The following is a 10,097-nucleotide window of genomic DNA, read 5'->3' as shown; positions in this document are numbered from 1 at the left end:
GGCGAGCCCTGATTTTCTTTTTCTTCGAGACATTTTTGTTGTTGACAGTCGATATGAACGGAATCGGATTTACTTTATAATGGTACATACGAAAATGTCGATAAAACAGTGTGCTCGTGCTATTTAAAACAATAAACAAAACGTTGGGCATTTCCCCTTAGCACATAGACAAATAAATAGAACTAAAATAATTCTCTAAAATGTTTGTCTAATATTTCTAATTTTATTTTTGGGAGCTCTACAAAAGTAGTTTCCCTGAAATAATATTATACTACTTTGTCGTACAATAATTCGCGTGACTGATTTCCTTGAATGCGGAAAGCTCATAATCAAGCTCTTATCCATCTGATCTAGATATTTATCTATTCCTAATCCCAGTAGAACACAGACATGTTAATACAACAGTTCCTTCGTTATTATTATTACTCTACTGTGCCCCTGTGAGTTAAAAAAAAAATTTTTTCAATTGCTACTCGCACACTTGATTCGCATCAATAAAATCGTCGGAAAGGTTCGCGAGTAGAAATGCCAAATTTCAGAATTTCGGATTGGATAAATGTCCCAATCAACGAATTCATTGAATAATTTATTAGGATGCAATTCGACGAGGAAATAAGCGAAATAATTCATACCAACGTCAAATAACCACTTCATGGGATTTTATTTCGGAAAAGGGCAGACAGTTAATGTCAAATTAATGAACCAAAACCACGTGAATAATTCATCACTCTTTCCCTGAATCAACCATGAAGATGAATTTTTAATCAGCGGAAATTCATTGGATACCGGGTTTATGGAGGCGAATTTAGTTCAGATGTTGTCGATGAAAAAAATACCGGATGAAACATGAACGCATAATTACTTTTAACGAGCCCCAGTCTGTGGTTTAATGGATAGCCCGCTAGTCACCGGCACAAAGCTTTAGCCTCAGCATTCTTGTTGAAGCTTATGATGAGCTTTGAGGAAAAATTGAGCGCACGACGGATTTGCCTTCCCCATAATTTCCAAAAAAAAAAAAAATCCGCAAAAAATGCTCTTCTTCCACGCACTCGACTGGTTCCGCGCGCCATTGACCCAATTAATAAATTATTAACGAACGGCGGAAAAACTTTGACAGAAAGTTTCATCAACTAGGGAAATGTGTGACTGGAGTGGAGTCACTGGCCTAAAAAAAAATATATATCCTGAGATTACCTGGTCATTTCCCCACTACAGACTGATTCGAGGCATTCGCAGCTGGGGATAATGATTGCTGGTCAGGTGGGGAATCCGGTTGGTCACTTTGACGGGCTTTGGTGCTTCACCAGCCGGGACCTTGAACCAGTAAACACCGGTAAATTCAGTGGTGCAGTGGTGTACAGCCCTTCGTTGTATACGTTAACCACTTGTTTACGTATTAAAAGGCAACTAAGGTGCAGTGGAAAATCACAATATACGTTGTTAAAGTAGCCCCTATCATGGGCCCATGTTCACCATGGTCGCTAATGTTTATTCTCTGTGCGGTGAGAGTGAGTCAACAGTGGCCAGCACTTGGATTTTGGTTGTCAACGTTGGGAAATTCAAATGAGAGGAATTATTTAGGGAAGCGCAGCGAGGCCAGGGGTTAGTAACTGTCATTTCTTAATTATATGTTATTGAAGACCTGTGTATGTGTGTATGTGTGCATTTGGGGGGGGGGGGGGCATTATAGGGAAGGAAGTTTACCGCAGGAAAAGAGTATTTTATTTGAAGAAAAAAAAATTGGTGAATAAAGACAGAATTTATTTGCCACAAATTTACATTTTGGAAACTCAAATAATTTTTAGTACATGTTAGATACGTTAATTGCAGCGTAATTATGTAATTAATCATCACTTTGAGTACCTCGTGGATAAAGTAAATGCTTGAAATAGTAAAAACACAGTTGAATATACGTTAATTTATCCGCGAATCATAAGAATTAGCGGACAGTGAAATATATCACGTGTTTGAATCATAGAATTGAGGTAAAACATTTATTGTTTTCGTTAATTCAATAAAACAATTCAATTCTTTCGCGAATTTATCGACCACCATTTGTTGGGATATGTTTACAATGTCGTTTACAATTTGTTTTAACATTTCTCGGAACGAGGGAATTACATTGTTATGGGGAATGTGTAAAACTCGCGACACGTGGATTTTTTTAATGCCCGATAAATCCCCGGAATTGAAGGAATAAATCGCCGTGCAGGTGCATCAAATCGTCCTGATGCTTCGCGAATATCCGAAAAAGGGATGAAAATTTCACGTCAGTGATGAATTTTTATTTTAAATTAATGAGAATGTATTTTTATCATGTGATAATTCATGATTCTCGGGGGCTTTCCGTTGTGATTATTTTTAACGAACGCAACATTTTGCATAACGATTCCAATTATTGTCATGGAACGCAGTGGACCAACATGGCATGGCGTATGAATGCTGATCTGTTATCTAGTTTAATCACATTTGAATAATCATTGATTAATCCGGAACGGGAGTAATGCCTCGCGGTGATTGAATTATGTAAAACACCAGCGGCTGGCTGTTGCCGTGCGAACAAATTCACTAGAAATTTTTACTGTAACTTTCAGTAATTTTTACTGTCGGTTGAATTCCTACATTTCCACCACAAATACTCCTCCTTGATATGATTAATCGCACTTTCCCGGAAGCCTAAATCCAATAATCCTTGACACGTTCGTGAACACGGGGAGAGAACAATTCTTGAAAAATTGCGCGGCTGTTCCGTTATCTGTCAGTCAAGAGAGTATTCAGTAAAAATTATGGAACAGTTACGCACATGGAAAGAAATTTTTGGTAACAATTAGACCTCCAGGGGGCGAAATGGGGATGAAGGATAGTTTTATCACAAAAATTGGACTCCTAAGTCTCATTTTTTCGACGAAACTTGACCTAAAAAGTGATTGATTGTCACTTCGCCCCTCGTTTCGCCCTCTAGAGGTCTAATATTTATCCAAAATTTCTTTCTGTGCACTTCTTCAGTGAACTTTCAGGAAAATTTTGGAACGTTCTGTGGAAAAATGCGTAATTTTTACCCAAAGATTACGGAACAGGCACGTCATTTTTAAAGAATTTTTCTCTCCGCGCAGGAAAAGAATCAAAAATTCTCCTGCTAGTGCCAGAAAATTTATTAATTAGATTAACAAAAAACACTCCGCGTTGATCTTAAATTTTCATTTTTTGTTTCAATTAAAATACGCTTTCTGGTCCTGAGAGCGAGAATTTTTCGGACTTTTCTCTTCCTGAATAACTCTACCCATTTTTTTTCGAATGACACAATCGTTACGACCGCATCTGAATCTTGATAGCGTTCAATAACAGTTGATGGAGGGGCATAACAGTTGTTTCCCTAATACCACTCATTACGTGTTATGACACCCCCACAGGTCGTGTCAGTCCATTCCGCCAAATAATTCCTCAATAAATCAAGAGTGACAAGTAATTCACTTTTTTTCCCCTCCAATTTTCTCTGTTCCAGTATTGAATTTTTTCCCTGTACCAGTAGAGGAGGAGTGTCTTACGGATGACAAACGTCGGCGCGGCACATGCATGAACACGTACGAATGCCGAATTCAACAAGGAACATCACACGGTCCATGCGCCCTTGGTTTCGGTGTTTGTTGTGTATGTGAGTAAATATTTATCGTTAAAGTAAGGATAAAAATGGCGGGTAAACACAAGACATTCAGTCGATTGAATTTTCCAGGAATCGCTTCCTGAGTCACGTTTTTCGTTGTGATATCCGGTGAATGGGGGGAACAGGTAGCCGGTGCAAATAGTGTCAGCGAAGATGCATTGCGATACTATCGTTTCATCGTGGAAATAAAGTTGCCCCCATCATAAAAAGTTTATACGCATAAATTTAATGAAGAATGAGCGATAGATAAGGATCTTAAAACGGGTATGGAATTCATTGCGGCATTGACCGGCCAAGACGAGGTACAGTTACTCGGTATTGCCTCGTCGAGAGTTTTGTCGGACTGTCCCACATTCGATTAACCGAGCCATTCACACGATTATCTAAAAGTTTTTTTAATAATACAACTGAGCAATTAAATTTTTCATAGCAGGAGCATTTGTCCGGTAAAAATTGTGGAACAGTTACGCACTTTTTCAGAGGACTTTCTGGAAAAAGTCCGGAACGTTCAAGAAAAAGTACGGAAGGTTCAACGAAAAAATGTGTAACTGTTTCGTCATTTTTACTGTACACTGTTTTGACTCGATTACGGAGGAGGCACGTAATTTTTAGAAATTCTTTCTCCCCGTGCCGAGGATAGAAAGGAATAGGGTAGATAGGAATTTTTAAAAGATTTATAACACTTCTTCATTTAACCTCAAATAAAAAATGATAGAACAAATCCTAACAAATCCAAGTTGAATTAATAAAGAAAAAAAAAGTGAAATAGCTAGGGTACCCTTAATCCCACTGATTGAAACAGCTGATCTTCTATGGAGTCCTTTCCCCGCCATTTTGCTACGCCTTTCACGTACGTCAAGATGGCCGGCGAGGCTCCCATTCCGCTCGCCCAATTTGGGGCTCACAAACGACCTCTCCGTATCCTCCATTTTCCCAGAATATTTCCGCAAAAAAATAAAAAGAAAAGTCAAAAATCCTCTGTGTGAACTTCCGCAAACCATCTTCATTACAATAAATAACCCATCAATCCCCAAAATCTTTGATCATCCTCACCAATACCCCACCGACCTCAAGCATTCAAATTCACCGCTACATAACCCTGAATCATTCCCCCAAATGGACCAATCTCATCACCACTCCAAGTACCTTGTTTACAACCACGTTGACGTTACTCGCGTGCCTTTCTTCGGTCTAGGTATACCGTTGAGGTTCACGACCGGTTTGCCAACCCCTTTACCCCCAACCCACCCACCCACTCAACTCCTTTATCGTGGTAGTGAATCTTGGTAGCTCCTTCCACATCTCAACCAGTTGTCACTTGGGAAATTCGTCGGTCGGTTCAGCTTTAAAGGGACCAAGGCCTACATCCACGATTTTTTCCTTTTTTTTTTTATTGCAACCCAAACAGACTCAGCGGTGAATCGTGAATTTTTCAACGCTCACTTTTCCCCTCTCCCCCTTTCCCCCCACCTCTTGTTCAAATATTCTCTCTTCCAGATTGTGATGTGTTTGGTTGAACAGCTGAGGGACTTCACAGAAGTGCAAGGGAGTAGGGAGTTGAGGCGAAATTGCACGAAAAACGAGAACGAAGTGAATGGTGAATAAAAAAAAATGAATATGAGGAAAGAGTGGTTAAACCATCCGAGGTTTCCACGTGGAATGCATAAATACAGATACCAGGCGGATTTTTATTTTCCCCAACTGTGGGCACTTTTTTTTTTCGGCTCTTAGTTCGGCGGTAGTAGGACTCTTGGGGAATTCTGGTTATTTTTCTCTTCGTAATCAAGGAAACACATGCCTCCCTGTGAATATATTATTCAATTTCTCAGGACGATTGAATTATCCCCCGTCGCTTCCCAGCGAGTGAAAATATTTTTATCCGGAATTTATGAGAAACAATAACAACTGGACTCGAAATAAATGAAGACTCAACGACCTGGAAAATGAAATTTTCTTGCCAAGTTTTTCATTTCAATTGTGAGTGACAAGCCATAAGGAATGTCCGCCAAAACTATTTCAAGAAAATTTTAAAACTTGTAGCAAACATTCAACAAAAGATTTCTTATAAATTGGTGGCGCTGTTACTGGAAAAACTTTGCAACAACTTTAGTAAACTTGAAATCCGGAAAAATGTCTTGCACTTTACGAATTTATTCACCACCATGGCCTCTATTTTTCCCGAGAGTCTCCATTACTCATGTTGCCCGTAAACTTTTTCTGCTTTTCGTTAACTATCTGAAATAATACAGATGAATATGAAAATATGAATTTGATTGGCAGTTACAGCGAGTTGCAACAGTGAAGTTGGTAATAACCTGACGTACGTGTTGAGCCCGGGATTCCCAAACCTCATCGATCAGCCCATGAATTGTTCAGTGATCATCAGAAAGATAGAGCCCCAAGTCAGCCAGCTCCGTATCGATTTTTTGCATTTTAATATCGTAAGTCGACATCTCCATTCCATATTCCCCTGAGGAACACGCGGATATTGATTTCCATTTTTTCGAGTATTAAAAAAGCAAATAAGATTGAAAACTAAAGTACATTTCCGATGAACAGGGTCAGCCGAACAGACGAACCGGTGGATGCGACGAGGACATAATGGAAATCACGAGTGGCGATCGAATATACCAACTTTGCGGGTGGAATAGTGGACAGCACAGTAAGCATAAACAATTTTACATATTTATCGGGTACGAAATAACAGGGCATTTGCATTTTTGCGGTGAGAAGACAATGAAGTTCAAATGAGATGTATGCGGGACAATTGAGTCTCCGTAATTTCTGTGGCTGTCATGCTTCCACGAGTGGAATGAATGGGGTTGTATCTATGGTTTATATCACCCCTCTAGCGAGCGCATCATATCAAAGAATAATTTGAAAAAATTCTCTGGATTTTATTTTTAAAATTGTCGAATATACTGCGCAGTAAACAAATATATCAATTTAGTAATTAGTAATTTTGCTTTATTCTACGTCTGAAACCTTCAAATCCATTATTGGCTATTGGACTTGCGAATTGGACTTGCGAATCGCACAAAGACCTATTCAATCCAACTGTAAATTAATTTTTAATAAACAGTTTTAAATGTAAACTCCAGTAAATTCTAAGAAATATATCTAAATACTTCTATATCCATTATTATTCATTCAAAGTGTACGTGGACGTGTCGGAGGGTCCAGTGACCCTTGACTTCATTCTACCCAGCAGTCTGCAATCCCGAATGTGGGAAATGTCAATAGTTCAATTGCCATTCGAGCAACGTGCACCAGCTGGCTGTCTCCAATACTTTGACACACCACGTGGTACTCTAAAAACGTTAAACTACTTACCAAACGGCCGATACTTATCGAATCAGGATTATCTGCTGTGCATACGTCAGGAGAGAGGGATGTGCAGCATTGCATATTCACCGTGCAGCAGTGATTCATTCAAGATAGGTCCCAGTAGATTAACTGGAAACCAGAGTGATCAGGTGGGCCTGGGAGATGGCTCTGGGGCTGGTAGTGATGATACCACTCCTGTCAGACGATGCAGTGATCGCGTTCTCATCCCATGCGACTTTGAGGAATTCATAACGGTATGTATACACTTCATATGTGGATATACTTTGTGGAGATATGTACACACGTGTTCATCGATCTTTACGTTCAATGTAGGGAACGGTAGTCCCACAACTGACTTCCGTACCTCGATCCTCATGAATTATTCAATTGCATTGATTTTACATGGCGCAATACCTCATCCCTCCAGCATTTCGACGCTTTTAACCCCCTGTCCACCAACAGTTGTCACACCTCGGGTCCTGATAAACGACTGATGATCGCCAGTATGAGCTGATGCAAAATGATGGTCATGTGACGCACTAATTTTTAATTGCAAGTCATCAGCGAAGGGGAAGGGCTGTTGTCACTGTCGAATGTTGGCCTGTTTTTGATGGTCTCGGAATCTAGGAAGGGAGTCAACAAAATTTTATTATTAATTGAGGAGTGTAACAAATGTGATTATGATTAATTTACTGGGTTTTTCAGGTTCGAAGATATAGCACGAACAATCGACTGAGGGGAGTCAACTCATCTTGCTTTAACAACTCGTTACTGAATTAATTGCGAGAATAATTTTTGTGGATCAAGAAAAATAATCAAAAACCCGGAATTGACGAGTGTGTATTAGGGTCACGTCAGAATCACAAATTCATTCAAATATTCAATCGATCGTTGAATCAAGACATTCGAATTTCTGTATTTACAGACGAAGTTTCCGAGAGTTGCATTGAAATGTCTGGGATACAGTGAACTATCTAGAGTAACTAGAATTAATAAATCAGTTGGTAATTCAATTTTGGGTATTGAAATAGTTCAGCGAAAATTTGCCGGAAAATTCTGTAAACTGGAATTTTCATCTCATCTTTAAAATCGATATGATTAATCTTCACTGAGTAATTAAATTCCACTAAACCAGTCCTGTAATCCTCCTCAAATTTATTCCATCCCCTCGAGGATAAATTAGAATTGCGGCAGCACAATGAGAATGACTAACGCATCTCCACACACATCAAGAGGGGAATTAAATTAGGCTGACTCGATAATTGTTCTCGTTAACTATTCGCTGGAAAAGAAGAAAAAAAATCAACTCGATTATTCGCTCCTCTATAAATTCATCCCCTGGAGAAGTATCACTTTTTTTCTATAACAAATGTTGGGAAATATACAGGTGAATTTAAAAAAAGTCTTGAATATTCCAGAATATTTAGTCTAAACGTCAAAGGGGAAAAAATTATTTAACTTTGAGTGAGACTGGGGGGGATAAAAAATTCATAGGTAATTTCCATACTCTCCCCGTGAAAAAAAAAAATCTAGGGACAAAATTCTCGAGTCGTACTCTCAACAATATACAATAATTAGTCATGCAAAACGAATCTAGAGGGGCAATTACCAGACACTAGTCGTTTAATACCATCATCAGGTATTCTGTGAGTGCTCTCGATGCCCTCTTCAAACACTCATTACAAATTTACCTGATTACCATGTCTAACTACTCGAGCATGATAAAGTCGTCTGACTTTAAATGGATTTTTCACTTACACCGATAACGTATTCTCATGGTTACAGCCGGGCAATGATGGCGCTGGTGTCTGTGACCTTGAGCATTGTGGTACATCACTTTGTGGACCCGGGGAGATGGACACTGAGGGTAATTGCCGTGTGGAAACATCGGCCACTCCATTCCATATAAGGGTGGCGTTTGGCACAGGAAATGAGAATTTCACGTCAATGGAAGACATGATTGGTATGTGCATCAATTACGAACAACTCCCTTGTGTATCGTGAAACAATTTAATGTCAAAGTTAGATTGTGTGGGAGTTATAGGTGAGATAGTTAATAATATGTAAGTTGAACTGTACGTTAATTTTTTAAGGGGTTACTTCTACGAGTTTTAAGCCAGTGACATCTTCCTGGTGAACAATTAACACAAAAATTAATTGGGGATTTTTGTTGCCTCTGGGAAGCTAAAGATATTTTAATTCAATGATAATTTTGTATGAGAAAAACTTCGGTTAAAAAAACTGAATCTTTTGAGCGTCTGAGGGATAAATTAAGAGTTTTTGTTTTTGCATTAGTTATTAATTTTTCGACAGATATAATCAATGTCCGATGCAGATAAATCTCCCCCCTCAATAGTAAGAGAACAAAAAAACTCGTAACAGCCTCCCCTTAATCACTCAATAATGGATTTTTACTGCGCTGGCGCTTGCTCGAGTTGAAAACAAAATCATTGGAATATTTGAGACAACATGACGATGTGCCACCGTCAAATTGACTCGGTCAGTATCGATTAGCTTTAAGTGTACATAGTAGGGGTATTTCTAGAGACATGGAAATAGATATTAATTGGCAAAAGTTGCAGTGATATTTTGTAGTCTATTTAATAAAAACAGGCTGAGTAAATACAAGTTGGCTGTTGTTGTAATTTTTTTATAAAGCCCTCGGTAATATTTAATTGAGGAAGGATTATAAAAACATGTTACTTCAAAGAATCAAATAGTTTGTTGTTTTATTTACAAACCAGCTAGCTCGTCGTAACACAACGCTCGGGCCGTGGTACAATAATTTTTGTTAATCATAATCATTTCATTTGTCATTTGTGAATTACTTTGTGAAAATTGAATAATACATTTCTCTCTCCAACTTTTAACGATTTTACGCCATTTTCCAGCAACAATCACTCCGTTATCTACACCCAAGAAGTCGAGCATTTATCAACGATTACAATAAAATTTATAATTTCTCTCCTACTTTTTTTCTCACTCGCATCACAATTGATTGGATTAAATCACGATAATGGCGAGTTGATAAATAACTGATAAATTTTATTGACGATAAAAATTAATATCAATACTGAAATAGAATTTTACAATAATTTCATCGTCTCCA

The 10,097-nt window shown here is 38.4% G+C and overlaps 1 protein-coding gene across 1 annotated transcript; it reads left to right on the top strand.

The window, feature by feature from the left end:
- The first annotated feature begins 3,294 nt into the window (after positions 1–3,294).
- On the top strand, positions 3,295–10,097 carry LOC135166771 (uncharacterized). Its single transcript, XM_064129331.1, has 7 exons — positions 3,295–3,305; positions 3,411–3,415; positions 3,503–3,652; positions 5,942–6,102; positions 6,221–6,323; positions 6,818–7,242; positions 8,774–10,097. Exons 1-7 carry the CDS (start codon positions 3,295–3,297, stop codon positions 8,990–8,992), a joined length of 1,074 nt encoding a protein of 357 aa, XP_063985401.1. The 3' UTR covers positions 8,993–10,097.

The sequence above is a fragment of the Diachasmimorpha longicaudata genome, chromosome 10, assembly GCF_034640455.1.
Source record: "Diachasmimorpha longicaudata isolate KC_UGA_2023 chromosome 10, iyDiaLong2, whole genome shotgun sequence".
NCBI lineage: Eukaryota > Metazoa > Arthropoda > Insecta > Hymenoptera > Braconidae > Diachasmimorpha > Diachasmimorpha longicaudata.
The sequence above is the reverse complement of the archived record's forward strand: the minus strand, read 5'-3'. Positions and strand labels throughout refer to the sequence as shown.

Excerpts from the sequence above, each read along its gene's own strand:
- LOC135166771 (XM_064129331.1), top strand. Across the intron at positions 3,653-5,941 it reads TTTCGGTGTTTGTTGTGTAT|TTACAGCGAGTTGCAACAGT; the intron begins GTGAGTAAATAT and ends TTTGATTGGCAG. Across the intron at positions 6,103-6,220 it reads ATTTTTTGCATTTTAATATC|GGTCAGCCGAACAGACGAAC; the intron begins GTAAGTCGACAT and ends TCCGATGAACAG.